This window comes from Pleurotus ostreatus (genome assembly GCF_014466165.1).
Source record: "Pleurotus ostreatus strain PC9 chromosome Unknown scaffold_3, whole genome shotgun sequence".
Classification (NCBI taxonomy): Eukaryota; Fungi; Basidiomycota; class Agaricomycetes; order Agaricales; family Pleurotaceae; genus Pleurotus; species Pleurotus ostreatus.
In genome coordinates this window covers 801,060-816,935 of record NW_023503158.1, presented here as the reverse complement: position 1 = coordinate 816,935, position 15,876 = coordinate 801,060, and the positions used below count along the sequence as shown (strand labels likewise).

At 53.9% G+C, this 15,876-nt stretch overlaps 1 protein-coding gene across 1 annotated transcript; it reads left to right on the top strand.

Moving 5' to 3' along the window:
- Positions 1-11,156: 11,156 nt before the first annotated feature.
- Positions 11,157-13,232, top strand: PC9H_004718 (uncharacterized protein; the record flags this gene model as incomplete). The annotated part of the gene is made up of 3 exons (XM_036774300.1): positions 11,157-12,117; positions 12,166-12,189; positions 12,268-13,232. 3 exons carry the CDS (start codon positions 11,157-11,159, stop codon positions 13,230-13,232), a joined length of 1,950 nt encoding a protein of 649 aa, XP_036632802.1.
- Between the last annotated feature and the right edge of the window lie 2,644 nt (positions 13,233-15,876).

Below are 15,876 nucleotides of genomic sequence, written 5' to 3'. Positions count from 1 at the left end.
CCCACGGCGGTTGACTGGGGAAGTAAATACAAGGCTGCCAGTGTATAGCCAATTCGGTTGCCTGGATATCTTGAAAGCGACGGCTGGCTGGGCGGCTGCCACTGAGCGCCATAGCGCTCACCACCGACGGGGTGACTCCGCCTAGGGGTACTTCCGGGAGGAAGCAACACCGTCGCGATTGGTTTCGAAGCAGTAAGCTTGTGGCGCTCGGAGATTGTGGAACGGAGGACGACACGGAGGTAAGTTCTCGTGGAGTACTGTGTGTACGCTCCGTAACCACCAAGCCCCAACCCCAATCGGACTATCATCACCCTCGATAATAATTCACACTCGACAACGGTCGGCGCGATGGAGGGCGGTACAGTGATCACGCCAAACACGATCGAGCGGAAGTAAAATCCGAGCTGGGGCTCACCGTGAGCCACAGGGTCGTTATAATTATCGGGCATAGTACACACGATTGCATTCATACCAATATATTTGATCAATATATTGATCACTTCCCCTAATTATAAGCCATGTCTTGAGCACGATCAGAAAAGTCCGTGATCATGCCAGACATGCTACGCCGCCCATTGTTCCTTTAGTTATGCATGCATTGTATTCTGGGATGGAGTCTGTCCCCGTTTCTGGATCTTAGAGTTTATGATTGCTAAAGCCGTTCTGCGCTCGAGACATCCGTGTGTAGCCGTGTGTCGTGGCTGCCACCTGGGTGCCACCGCGTTCGATCGTTCATCGACATCAATCATCGACATCTGAGGCCTACGGCCTTGTGGCGCCCCCGGACTCGACAAAGTAAATAGAAAGACAAACAAACACGGTTACTACTTCGTACACAGCGAGGGCTGCCATGGCTGCTATGTACTATATACAGGACGTGGATTTGGATTTGATGGCTCACATTTGCAAAGTCCAAGTCTTCTCGAAGTCTCCCAGCCACAGCCAGTGCTGCTGCCAGGCTCGCCGCGATCGAGATCAAGTGATGGAATGTCTGCAAGCAGAAATGGCATGGGAGTCTCAAGAGGGTCCCGCCACGCTTGTGGTCGTCTCCTTTTGCGACTTTTTGATGGCGAGCCCAAGGGTATGTAGGATTATTAATGATGCAATGATGTGTGCTATGATGTGGTGGCGGCCCACCGTAATATCTTATAATTAATCGTGCAGTAAGAAAGGAAGCAAGTATTCGTGATGATGGTGGCGCCAGAAGAGCCCTTGACACAGATTGCACAGGATCTCGACGGTAAAAACCAACATAGTTACTGCCAACATCGAAAACGAACGCCCTCAAGGCTTCTCTTCTTCTCTACTTCTGTCTTCTCGCCAGTTCCCATTCCCATTCCCGTTCCCGTCCTCGTTATAGTTCCATAGTTTCAATATAGTTCCCAGAATGGGTTTTGCTCACGCCGCAGCGCCCCGCCCGCTTGTCTCCCATTCTACATAGAACCCAGTATTCGCTAGACGTCGTCCTAAGATAGGCCAGATTGGGGTGGGCGTCGTGCGTCCATGCGCATACACCGCTCAGTGCTCTCGCATGCTCGATGCTCGGACTGCCGTGTGGCGCGCAAGTTACCTGGAGAGTTATATATAGCACGTAAGTGGGGATGGACTGACATAGACTCTTCGTGATCGGACACGGGGAGTGGAACGGTGGGTCCTGGAACGGAGGAAGCCAGCGGGAAACTGGGAGGACAAAGTAAGAGATGCAATTCAGCTGAGCGGACATCCGTGCCCTACGCCGAACGCGAAGAAGTAGAGGAGGGGCTACTCTGAATTAGATGGTATAGACTCCTGGTATCCACCTGGCCGCAGTGCCCAGCACGACACAAAGACCCACCGATCGCAAATTGCAATCAAAGTAGCTAGAAGAACACCACCATCCGGAAATGCATCAGAAGTGTAGCCAAAACACAGGAGAGAGGACCTACACACGGTCCTATACCTATGTTCTGATTCTGACGCACACACACTAGGCGGCCACGATATGAATGTGACTCCTGGAACAGCCCACGCCTCCACGAGTCTCCCAGCGATAGCGATACGCAGTGCACACTTCCAACGCACTTCCACACTTTCCTACCTATTCGAACGACATCAAACACCAAGCCGCTTGAACTTGCTCAAGCGAGAGGACGGATATAGCTCAACTGAGGCGTGATCTCAGCGTATCATGTTGATGGCCAGGGGGCGAGAAGCTCGCAGCACCCGGGCGTCTCCCCTAGCGACTACCGACGAAGCAAGAGGGAACTTGCAGGCGGTGGGAGCAGACTGCCGCCTATGCACCCTATCCCTTTCGGAGCCCCCACCTCTTCTCTTCTCTCCCCACTCCCCATCCTGAACCTCTTTTTGCTGCTCGCTCCACCCCAAAAGGGGACGGAGAAGCAGGCTCTAAGGAGGAGCAGTCAGGAGAACATTCAACAGAAGGGGGGAAGAAGGAGGGGATAAGAAGCACCATCATAATCATAATCATATTCGCAGACCCAGACAGGTACGCACCACGCACTGATCAATCTCCATCTCCCCGCCAAATATCTCGTATCTTCGCATCTTACTAAGTAGAGGCACCGGTGCGAGCTACTGAGTACTAAGTGGGCTTCTTTGATGATGGCACTGTCGGTGTTGGTATTGATTTGTTGGCCTGGGAAGAGAGGAAGGATAAGTGGGCTTGGGCTTCGTGTCGGGTGGCAGTCGCGGACGCGGATTGGATGGGGGTGGGTGGGAGACCTGGTGGAAGCGCGGGCGGGGCAGGCACGGTTTCGAGTTCGAGATCTCGCGGGAGATGGGCGATAGGAGGACACCCAGATGGCGAGTAGAGATGCGAAGTAAGTAGATGGGAATGACGCGAGCGGGGGAAGAGGTTTCGTCTCGAGATAACGCGCCCGCGCGTATAACGGTGTAACGGTATAACGGTACAGGTGCCTATACGTACACAGTCCACTAACGAACGTATACCCATCCATACCCTCATACCGTGCTCATCGTGGTCGGCTCGGCAGAACCATTCACGCGGTGTATTCAGTATTCAGTATTCAGTATTCAGTATTCAGTACTCAGTATTCGGCGCCTGGCGTTTCGCGCTGTACGAAGTTTCGTGGTTCGCGGGGTATGTCGATGTCGTAAGTAGGTGGGGGAGGAAAGTAAGTTTTCAAGTTCCTCTTCCTCGGATGGTTGGAAAGTGGGGAGTGTGGTGTGGAGAGGGGAGGGCGCTACGGTCGGTGTACCTGGACCGTGGAGACCTACTCCCCCACGCCGCTCAGAGGTGTCCTTTCTCCGTGCTGCGTGTCGTCGTACCTGCGTATCTACGAGTCATATCCGCCGTATGCGGTATACCGTACGCCGCATACCGTGTTTCGCAATTCGCAGCATCCCGCGTTCCCAGTCTCCCGTCCCACAACATCCTCACCGTCATCCCAATAATAATACTCGCCACTTGACCGACCAGGTCCACAGTCGACCGACCCCAATTCCAGACCCATATCACGCACGGCCGGAAGATCGCGCGCGGCAATTAACGATCAATGAACGGTGGGCGCCTTCTCTTTTCTTCTCTTCTCTTCTCTTCTCTCCTCTTCTCCCGCAGGCCCACAGTCGCCGTCGGTTCTACTCCGCCCGTCCGTCTCCTTCTCCTTCTCGTCTCTACGTACCCGCCATTTCCCATCCATCTGCCCAGCACTACCCACCGTCCGTCTGGGAGTCCGAACATACGCCTTGGACGTGCACAGATGACCATCCCCATGCCCATGCCTATTCCTATTTGTGTATGGTATGGTATTAACTTTGCCTGAGTATAATGCCTGAGAGCGGCTGTGGGAACCTCCGTGACGGTCGTGGACGCGAGAAGCGAGAAGCGCGAAGGCTTCGTTCGCCTTGGGAAGGATTGGACGTGTATTCGAGACTGTCTATTATATCGGTGGCATTGCCGTATATCAGGTATGTACGACCGCGACCGTCTTTCACTGCAGAGGGCGACTTTCTCTGGCTGGACGCCTAAATTGGTGAATTGGAGCTTGGGATCGAGTTTCGGGCTTCGAGTTTCGAGTTCGAGCGACGTGGTCGAGACGGAGACAGAGACAGAGACAGAGGCGGAGGCGGGTATACATAGTATCGAGCGACGTGGTCGAGACGGAGACAGAGACAGAGACAGAGACGGAGGCGGGTATACATAGTACATAGTCTTGCTGGTGCCGGTAGGAATCAGGCTTCGCGAATGAGGAACGAGTTGCGCCGTGACACGGATAGATAGGGATACTGACGCGGGTGCGGGTTCGCATACGGATACGGCCACAGAGAGAATCCAACATTCCTCCGAGTCGTTCGTGCATTAGTGCTATCTTCGTCCAATCCTGCGTGTACGCCAAAGGCCACCCGCCACCCGCTAAGAACGAACGAACGAACGAACGCACGCACGCACGAATGAACGAACAGATGAATGAGGAAGTAAACGGCCTGATCGGGCGTCGGGCGTTAGTGCGTTAATGCGTTGATGCGTTAACGCGCTGGGTGTTTGAAATTGATCGATATGGGGTACGTGCCAGCTGTTTGAATTTTGAAATCGAAATCGAAAATCGAAATCGACATCGAGTAAACACGAAACACGAATTACGAATCACGAACAGCCCACGAGAGCGGCGATCCTGCCTATCCAGATTCCAGACGACAAAGTCCACAGTTCACAGTTCTCATTTCAAAGTTCAAGAATACCAAGTCAGGTCAGGTTTAGCTCGAGTAAGAGTACGAGGATGATGAGAGAGTAGGAGGGTGATAGGCCCTGTGGGACAACGGACGTGGAACAGCGGGGACGGGGGAACAGTGGGACGGGGGAACAGGGGGTAGGGATTCGAGTGCTCAAGTGCTCACCAATGCCAATGCTCACCAATGCATCAGCGCTCAGCAACCAACTACCCAACAACCCAGTCGCCTCTTGATCACCATCACCCAATCGCCATTCAATATTCACTATTCAACATTCACTATTCAATATTCAATATTCAGCGCTCAGCAGTCGCCAATCAACAGTCGCCGATCAACAGTCGCCAAGCGCCGTCGTTGGTGGTGAGCGCACACATAGGTATTAGCGGCTATCGAGGACGCCACCCCCTCCCCCAATTCACCTCCACCCCCCTCCCCCAATTCACCAATCAACCCAATTCACCACTCACCAAAACACCAATCAACCCAATCAATGCATCAACCCAATCAACGCACCAGCGCATCGGCGTACCGGCGCATCGGCGTACCGGCGTATAACTCCTCCGCGCCTCGCCCTGCCTTCATCAGGTGTAGGTGCGCGTGCATACCACTGGGATAATGCGAGGAGGTCCCGGTAGTCGGGCCTTCAGGAGGTAGCGGGAGTAGCTAGGTAGCTAGGCCGTGGGGTAGGGGGGTAGTAAGGTAGTAAGGTACGGGTACGATGGCGAAGTTGATGGTGAGGTGATGATCAGAGCATCACGAGCATAATGAACATAATGAATAGCGATCATGAATCGTGATCGTGAATAGTGATTGAATATTGATTCAATAGCCGCACAGAGCCTGAAAAATTGGGGACTTGGGGATGTGGGACGCTGAGAGCCTGAAACCGGTTTCATGTGCGGAAATACTGGATACTGAGTACTGAGTATTGAATACTGAATGACGCGAATCGAGTATCGAGTATCGAATGTTGGGTATTGAATGTACCGGAAGCGCCTGAACGCAGTCATTGATCTCGTCCTCCTACCTTTGCGTCGGGTCCACACCTTTCTCCTCCCTCAATCAAAGGGTTAACATTTTGATATTTTGAATATTCAACCCTTGCGTACGTTGACCTTTAACATTGATATCGCCCACTAAGCCCGGGGTCCATCCTCCCTTCCTCCATCCTCCGTTATTCCATCCTCCATCCTCCGTTATTCCGTTCCTCCATTCCCCTTTGCTCCGTTCCTCCATCCCCTTTGCTCCTCCTGCAGGCGCTCCGCGCGTGATGGCACGTCGCCCGTTGCTCGTTGCACTGTCGTGTTGATAGATGGTAAATGGAGGATGGAGGATGGTGAATGGGCGTGCGCGACTGTCGTTGGACGTTGATGGGCATTGGGCATCGAATATCCGAATATCTGAGTATCTGGAAGTCGACGCGGACCACCGGGCTATCGAGATTTCGGAGCAAGGTTAGAGAGGGAAAGAAAGGAGGAAGGAGAAAGTATTCAGAGGAAGGATTCCGAACATCGAACAGTTGAACGTTGATAGCGAACGCGCGTAGACGCGATATGTCACGATATGTCAGCGCCACCTAACCACCTACCCACCTAACAACCTAACCACCTAACCACCTAACCACCTAAACCACCTAATCTGTCATTATAAAACCTCCCACCACTATGTACATATGACCATGACATATATTGCATACGGGTTTGAGTTTCTACGAAGAAAACGAAGAAAACGAAGACCCACGCCGCACGCGCATGGACACTTCCTTATAAATTATAAACTGCGATTGCGACCTGTCCATGTTCCCCTTATTCCTGCCTGCATTCCATTATTCCCCTTATTCCTTCCTGCATTCCATGTACCCGCGCCTGACATACGGAATTCGCCAACATGGCATATTATTAAAGCACCCGTTGGAAGCCGTTGGACCGCGCACCACGACCTATCTGCAGACTGCGCACAAGTGCTAAGCGCTAAGCGCTAAGCGAGGAGAATTTAGAGGTGCCTGGCGCTGACAGTCAAAAAGAAAAAGAAAAAGAAGAAGAAGAAGAAAAGGAAAACAATTCCTACACGGCCCATTCTAGTATTCGAGATTCTAGTCCCACAAAAATTCTCGAAATAAGTCCGGGCTCCACTCTCTATAGCTAATTGCTCCCACTCTATAACCCCCACTGCTGTCCCACTCCCGCGTACGCTCAATGACAATAACTCCCGCCTGGTATAATGGCATAATGGCATGGGAGCCGAGAGCCGAGAGCCGTAGACGAGACATTTTCTTTTCGACGAGTTTCTTTGACGAGCATGTACTTACGAGTAGGTGGGCCGCTGAGTGCCAAGTGCTGAGTGTTAAGTACTAAGTGCTGAGTGTAGAATCGAACGCTTGGACGTTGGACGTTGGACGCTCGGGCACGGCCGACGTCGGCTGCAACCTGCCACACTGCTTCATACTCCTACTTAATGCTTAATATTTAATGTTTAATGCTTTGGCTCCAGAGTAGAGTCGCGGTTGAAGTGGGCCTCTTCGTCGCTTAGCGCTTAGGCCTTAGGATTAATATTAATATTAAGGTCGTATGTTTTTTGACATGGTGATAGGCATGGGTATAGTGGAGTGTAGAACGTGCATGGGGTGTGGGGAGAAGTGAAGTGGGTTGACGTTGATCGATATCTATGATCTATGTGACTTGATATGGAGGGAGGGATCGACGCCTGAGCGCTGAGCCTCGAGACCCAGTGCCTATTCATACGTCCGCGTGAGAGTGAGTCAACGCGTCGCGTCGCGTAACCCTACGCAGAGACCTTACGCGTTCAACCGTTCACATGTTCAACCGTTCAAACGTTCATGCATCATGCATTCATGCACAAACGTTATCGTTAGCGTTCGTAATACAAACATAAACGCACCGCCGGCTCAATAGTTCAAACGCTCACCCACCCTATCCTCTTAAGTCAAGAATCCAAAACCCCAACGAGTATCCTCAACGACTAATAAACATCAAACACTCTGCAGATCCCGTACCGCCGCGTGCGCGTGCCGTGCGCGTGTCTTATTTTCCATATTCCAAAAGAATATCATGAGAATTATGTACATAAATTTGGGATGGTGATTTTACAAGAACTTCTCCGTGGACTTCTCCGTGGACGCCCTCCAACCCTCCAACCCTCCGACCCTCCAACCCAACCCTCCAACACGGGCAATCGCAGGCTTCGAAACAATCGAATAATCGAATATTCAGGCCCGCCGTCCGCGTCCGCCCATTCCCGTCCCCTCTGCTCAATTCTACCTCCGCGAGCCCACTAGCCCGACCCTCCCTTCTCCCTTAAGTTCTTCCTCACCCTCCCGATCCCCTCATTAGCATCACCGTGTTGACCTTCCTGATGACTATGTTGACCTTCTCCGCACGCCTCGAGGCCTCGCGCGCGCCTCCTTTCACCCACACCGCTAACCGCTAACCGCCCCACCCTCGAGCTCGCAAGGCCACAAGCCTCAGCTCTTCGAGGCCCTCAACGTCAACTGCTTTCTACCTGCTTTCTCCAGTGCGCAGTCCCCCTCTGACTCTGACCCTCCCATCTTCTTTCTTCTTCTTTCTTCGTTCTCGCAGTGCGCAGTGCGCACTACGCGTGCCCTACCTCTTTCCCTCCTACTCTCCCATTCTACTCCCACTTCCACTTTCCACTTCCACTCTCCTACTACTCTCCTACAGGCTACGACCCTCCCTTCCTGCGCAGGCCTTCAGGTCCACGCAGGTCAGGAAGGCCCCGATCGCCACTATGTCTCCCTCTCTTCCCTCTTCCGTATTTGTCATGGAAGCCTCCGCGTACGTAAACCCCTCATTACTCAGGCCTCAGGCGGAGGAAGCTTAAGGGGCAGGAGGCAGGGAGGGTCGGTGGCTCGGTGGTCGTCGGTCAGGGTCGCGTCGGGAGGCAGGGCTGCAAGGGCTGCATAAAGGGGGATTTGGGATTGTGGGATTGTGGATTTGGATTTGGATGTTCGGCTATTTTGGGGGTGGACCTGGCGGGCGGCTGCGCGGCGCGTGCGCACCGTTCGTGTCCTTGCCACACAAACGCGTATACGCGTAATATAACAGTACAACGGTTCCTCCGAGGAGACCGCCGACGCGCTCGCAGACGCGGTACGCATCCTCCCTCCCCTCCCCCTCTCCTACTCCTCTCCTCCTCTCCTTTCCTATTATCGTGTTGGTACGTCCTATTAAGGTGCAACCACGGACACCACCATACGCCCAGTACACCCATACCATACACCCATACACCCATATACCCAACCATACCATACCATAGCAGCCTGTGCAAGCTCGGAGCGAAGCGCGAAGTGCGTTGGAGTGCGCGTAACAGTTCGGGCGTCTGAGTCAGGATTATGTGAGGATTTGGAGCGCCACGCCAGCGCTTCAGACCCCTGGGCTGCGACAAGACGGCGACGACGAAGACGACGACAGGTGCCGTTCGAACTTTGTGCTATACGGTATGTCAGGTGTTACAGGTATGACGGGGGGGCGCGTCCATTCTACGCGTAGGGAAGTATATATTGGAGGTACGGGAATCCCTGGTATACTTTCGGAAATGCCGGGCAATGGAGGTATGTCTTCGTCCTCCGTTCTTCGTTCTTCGTTCTTCGTTCTTCGTTCTTTGTTCTTTGTTCTTCGTTCTTCGTTCTTGTTATACGTTATACGCCATACGTTATGCAGGTGAGCTCACTTGTGACTTGTCCCCCGCGACCGACGCTTGCTCGCCCCGTTCCCCGTCTCCCCGTCCCGCCACCTGGATTCCGGATTCCAGAGACTTGGTTATTTAATATTTAATATTGAATCTTTATCGATTTATCGATATACCACTTCCTACCTCTCACTTCTCACTTCTCACTTCTCACTTGGTCATCCAGAAATCCAGGAATCCAGAAATCCAGAAATTTGACTTGCACATCTATATAAGAAAAGGCATACACATATACGTAGCGCGATATTGGCCTTCAAAGATTCGTGGGCGTGTGACCTCCCCTCCCACTCTCTCACCATTCACCACGAATATTCACCACGAATATAGCGACCCTGGCGGCAGGCGCGTCCGTCCATTACCGCATCTTCCACCTACTGCTTAAGCGCTTCCTGCTTCCTGCTTATATATACGCGTGCGCGTACGCGTTGTCATAGCATACCGACGGGATTACGGGATTGCGGGATTACTCATGATCACGGTTTACGCGTTTGCGGAGGGCACTGTAATTGGTACGGAGGGTAATTGGAGTCCACGGAAATCTCTGAATATTGAATCGCTGAATCTCTGACTTCTTGGAATTTTGAAATTTTGAAGAATATTTAGTCCGCCGTGCCGTGGACCCGTAATTATTTACATACTACGTGCGCGGTATAATACTGAGTCCACGATATATTGCACACTCCTACTGCTACTGCGTACATACTTCGCGACTGCTACACAGCTGGCATAGACCGAGACCGAGATTGACATTGACATTGACATTGAGGGAGCATCTACCACCAGCAGAGCCTATCACCCAGCGCTCACCAGGCGCTCGCCAATCCATCTCGTATCTCACAGCGCCGTATTATGACTGTAGGACTGTATGAGCGCTACGTCGTAGCATCGGCGTAGCATCATCGCATCGCGCTGTACAGGATAGCATAGCACCAAGCACCCAACGTACCCAACGTTCAACCCGAGACCACAGATACGGGTACTGTATCCCGATGTCTTCATTCTTGATTCGATATTCGATAGACTGTGTAGGTGAAGAGATACAACGAAATACACACCGGAATGAGGACGAGGAACCGAGGCAACCTATGCATAATGCATGATATCCAATATCGAGCGCACCCACGACCACCAATACGACGTTGACGGTTGAATGAATGGAGAAGCTGACTTGGATATAGGATATAGACTTGAGTGTGAGTTGAGTATGAGTATAGATAGAGCGGGGAAGCCGGACCCGTTGCGCACTGCTCCGTGATCTATGTCCACGCAGCGATTTTCAAATTCGCCTCGGGCTCTGTTCCCAGTTATGCTCGGTATTGCAGGCCGTCCCAAACACGATCAAGGCAAAGAGTGCACATTGTATTTGCAATACGGACATATGGGCACTCGAGGAGATGGTGGTGATGGCAAGGAAGGAAGGGGTCGGGAGGCGGGACCGCTGGGTGGTTGTGGATGGCAGGTGGGTCGCGCATCGGGAGCAGAGGGAACGGGGGAGATTAGACAAGGGCAGGGGATCTGAGATGGCGAGTGGAAGCCGCGGTTGTGCTGGGTTGTTTGGCGCGACCCAGGCCAGCGGTACGGGCAGCGTATGTGTTTCAGGGGTAGCGCGCTCCCCGGGGTCCTGCTGGATCTGAGGATAGTGGATTAGCTGGATCGAGATGGGGGATAATAAATATATAAATATATATAATATGGGAAAGGCGATATATATAATCGATTGCGAGGAGGAGGATTGGACAAGGATGGATTGCACAAGCAGCACACCGCGCACCCCGTCGCCGACAGACCTCCACTTTCTCCATGGCACGGACCACAAACACGACGCCCTCGCCGTCTTCCAGCCCTCGCTGCTCCAGGAGCTCTACAACGACGCCGACATAGACTCGCCCTACCCAGAGCCCCTCCACCACCAGCAACACCAACAACAGCAGCAGCAGCAGGGCATGGTCTACCGCCGCGCGACGTTCCCGTACGTCCGCCACGACCGCGAGGACATCCACCTCTACCCCTCCGCCCAGCCCTTCCTCCACCACCACCAGCCCGCCCAGCACAACTTCTACCCCGACTCCGCCTCCTACTACCCGCCCTCGTCGTGGCCCGCCCCCGACGTCGCCGTCAAGCACGAGGACTTGTCCGCCACCCAGCCCCACCTCATCGTCCCCTCCCAGTCCCAGTCCCTCGCCCCCCACTCCCTCTACAACCAGCAGGCCTTCTTCCCCCAGCACGCCCTCCCCGCCCACCACCAGCAACAACAGCAGCAGCAGCAGCAGCAACAGCAGACACTCCTGCACCACCACCAACAGCAGCAGCCGCTGCCCCCGCCGCTCTCCTACCTCCCCCACTCCTCCATGCCCGTCCAGCACACAGACGACGCCGCCTCAAAAGAAACCCAGTACCTCCGCCGCCGCTGCTTCAACTGCCACACCACAGAGCCCCCCTCGTGGCGCCGCTCCACCCTCAACCCCGGCAAGATCGTCTGCAACAAGTGCGGCCTCTACGAGCGCACCCACCTGCGCCCCCGCCCGCTCAGGTTCGACGAGCTGCGCGCGGGGAACAAGGCCCGCAAGAACTCGAGTGCCGCCCAGCAGCAGGCGGGGCAGGGCGTCGCAGGAGGGCAGGGGGCGGTCGCGGGAGCGGGGAGGAAGGAGAGCGCGAGTCCGAAAGTGAAAGGCGCATCTGTGAAGAAGGAGCCCAGGGAGTACGGTGTCCCCCGCCGCGCATCCGTCTCCTCCTCCGCCTCTTCTGCATCAGGCGCTTCGGATTGGGACGACAATCGTGCGTTTTTCTCTTTATTTTTTTTACTACAAAAAAACGTTATCTAACTAACTACCTTGTGTTTTTTCGTCTTTGCAGTGTCAGTGTACTCTTCGCCCTCTGCGCCCCCGACGTCCTTCAACTCGCCCTCCGTGCCCTCTTTCCCGCTCTCCCGGGACTCGCAGTCGCCCCCCATCCTCGACCCGTCCCTCTCCTCGCTCTCCCCATCGCTCTCCTCCTCCCTCTCGCAATCCTCGCTCTCCTCGCTCTCCTCGCCCCTCCCCCCGCTCTCCGACTCCTCCTCCGCGTCCTCGCCCTCCGCCTCGTCCTCCTCCTCGCACTCCATCGGCGGCTCGCCGAACCCCCAGGGCATGATCCGCCTCCCGAACGCGCCGCTCAACGACATCGCGTCGTACTCCCCGCACCACGCCCACCAGCAGCTGCAGCAGTACCACCACGCGGGCGGCGCCTCCCCGCTCTCGTCGCCCCCGCTCGCGGGCCATGCGAGTCTGCCGCAGCAGCACCACGGGATGGTCATGCAGCAGCAGCACCAACAACAGCAGCAGCAGCAGCAACAGCAGTATTCGAGTTACGGCGGGATGGCGGGTGGGTATAACGGGTCGAGCACGATGTCGTTCGCCGTGCAGCCTATGTACGGCTTCGACAACGGGATGCACCAGCAGTCGTCGTCGTCCTACAACAACAACAACAACACCGGAAACGGAATGGGTACGGGCCTTATGGGCCCGCCGTCCCCTCTATCGAGCATCCCCTCGCTCCCGTCGACGCCCTCGACGCCCTCGATAAACGCATCCTCCCTCAACCCGACGTCGTCGCCTCTGAACAACGTCACGCCCACCACGGCGGGGCGCCGCCGCAGCTCGACGAGCTCGAGCCTTGCGGTGTCGCCGCAGGCTTTGTCGCTTGGTCTGGGGATTGCGGAGGAGTCGGAAAATGAGGGACGGGAGGAGCGGGAGGGCGAGGGGGAGAGTGGGCTGGAGGGGACGCTGGAGGAAAGGGAAAGGGGTAGGGAGAGGGAGGGGAAGGACGAGGAGTCGTCGTGATCTCTGATCTCGCCATCCCTCCGTTTTTCCTCGTTCCTCCTCTCCACGCTTTGGAATCCCGACGCGCTACCCTCCCCACGCATTGAAAGAGGACGCTAGGCCGCGGCGCACGCACGCACGCACGCATAGATCTAATCCGCAAGTTAGCAAGTTAATGTAATTCCTGCATCGCACACAACACACAACGTAACACACACATAACTGCCGTCGCTGGCGCTGCTGCGTCCCATTCCCCCTCACTCCGCTATACAAATTGCCGGCGCGTGCGCTGTCCTGTCTTTACACTTTGCTCGACTTTTGGCTGTCCATTTCCTTGCCTTGATGAGGCGACTTGTACATAACATTACTCTTCGTTCCGTTTTTTTGCTTTTTGCTTTTGCCTATGTTTATTCCCTTCCTCTCTTCCCCATCTTCCCACCCCATCTTCCTCTCTTCCCCTCTTCCCATCCCGTCTCCCGTACTCATACATATGTCCATATGTCCATACTGACACTCCACCGACACCGATACCGACAAGAGATGTAGTGATTCACCGACCCGTTTACTCGTTGACTCGTTTACTTGTGATTGTAGTACCTGATTACCGATTACCGATTACCTGATTTGTGATGTGATTTATATATCGTATTTATTGAATGAATGAATGGCAAAAGACCGCTGGGTCGATATCGATACTGAACTCGTTTTTGGCGTGGACGTGAGGATGAGGGAAAGGAAGAGGATGAAAGAAAAGGAATGATAAGAAATGAAGAAATGAAAGGTGAAGATTAGATTGTCAACCTACGAGCACAACGACCGACTATGGAGAAGTACGGAGGTACGGAGATCACTCGACGGACACTTAGAGCTAATGTTTGACGGAAGATCGCCCGAACCCAAACGTCCAAACGTCCGTCCTCCGTGTGTCGATCCCTCCACCGTCTCCCGTCTCCCCATCACTCATTAATATCAATACTCGTTACTCGACATACGTCACAGCCACGCGCGTACTATTACCCATACTGTTACCCATGCGACCGCAAAAAGTGCGAGTGCGAGTGCGGTCGCGTGAGGTAAATGAACGAGGGGCAGGGAGCTAGGGGGTGAAACGCGAAACACGCAAAAGACGGAGAACGGGATTTTTAGGTTGCGTTTGTTAGGTTCGAGATGGAGGAGAGATGATGACATAGAAAATTGAAGAAGGTTAGAAGAGGGAAAGCTTATGTCTGAAACGCTTGGAAGACGGGAGGACACGAGGCGGGGTGAGGCAAAAGGGCAAAACAACGTAAGGAAAACAGGGGACTCCTGACTCTGGTGCTTTTGTCGGCGTACGGGCGTATCAGTTCGGTATGCGAGTATACCAGCTGAGCTTCTTACTAGTCCTTACTCTCGCTCTCTCCTGCTTTTGGCTCTTAGACTAAGCGAAGAAAGGGGGCCCTACACAATCAACAAGGATTACTGGAACTAGAAGCGAAGAGGCAGGTATCAAATCAAATGTAGCCCTCGAGACTTGTAGAGACTCCGATGAGAGTGGCAGCGATTGGCAGCGGCGTATGCGGAGAAAGGACTCGAGAAAACGTGCCATGAAAGTGGACGTGAAGGGAAGGGAGAAAGAGAAAAGGCTGAAACGCGAATGCCGAAAACAAAACAACCGAGTAGCTAGTAACTAGTAACTCGCCAGGGGACCCCTGACTGCGAATACAACTTCCGGGCTCGCGAACAAACGGTGGAGATTCCTTGTCCTTGTCATGGCGCTAGTATGGGGGAGTGTTTAGATTAGATAGGGATAGGTAGCGGCGTATGTGTATCAGTTTATGTCGATATTGATATACGGACGCGGTGGCTGAGCAGCTTTTTGGGTATCAAGCTTGCAGCAAGGAAAACTGGGCAGGAGAGGTTGGCTAACTTATTCACGGAGGTCGTCAGAGACAGTGAGAGATAGCGAGCGGCGCATAGTATGGTATGCGTATCAGTGCATCAATAATGTATTAGTAGAATGTCGATACTATCCGGTGGCTGAACACTTGGAACACCAAAAAAGAAACCGGGAGAACCTTGCCTTGCTTTACGGGGTGCGACAGGTCACAGGTGTTTTTACTTGTCATACTGGCTACAGTGAGCTTGGGGAAAGTAAAACTTGAGGTAGATTGGAAGCAGAGACCCAGAAATGTTCTGGATTGTCATTACAGGCAGCGGCGTATCAGGATTCAGCCAGTGTGTGTATGTGTCGACACGCGGTGGGCGGTGGCTGAGCCGCTTAGAAGTTGGATTTACCCTAAGACGAGAACAAGCGCGAAAAAGAAGAGGGAAGGAGATGGAGATGGAGGGAAAGAACAAGAGCTGAAACGTTTCGAAGAGCCTCATCCCGGCCAGCCGCATACTAACTCGTACTCATTATCGCCCCCACAGTCCCACCACACCACACAGCCCACATACCCATACCGTATACTGCCAGATACGACCATGATCATACACCACCACACCACCTCATTCACCCGGATTAGACTCCGAGTCGGGGACGCCGATGAATTGCTGTACGATATATGTATGTATGATCGACGACTGACCATTGACCATTGTGGATCAGCGGCAGTGGCAATCACTGGCGGCGCTCCAGCTCTCAGCTCTCCAGCTCGAGGCGGTAAATGGGTATATCCTCCTAAGT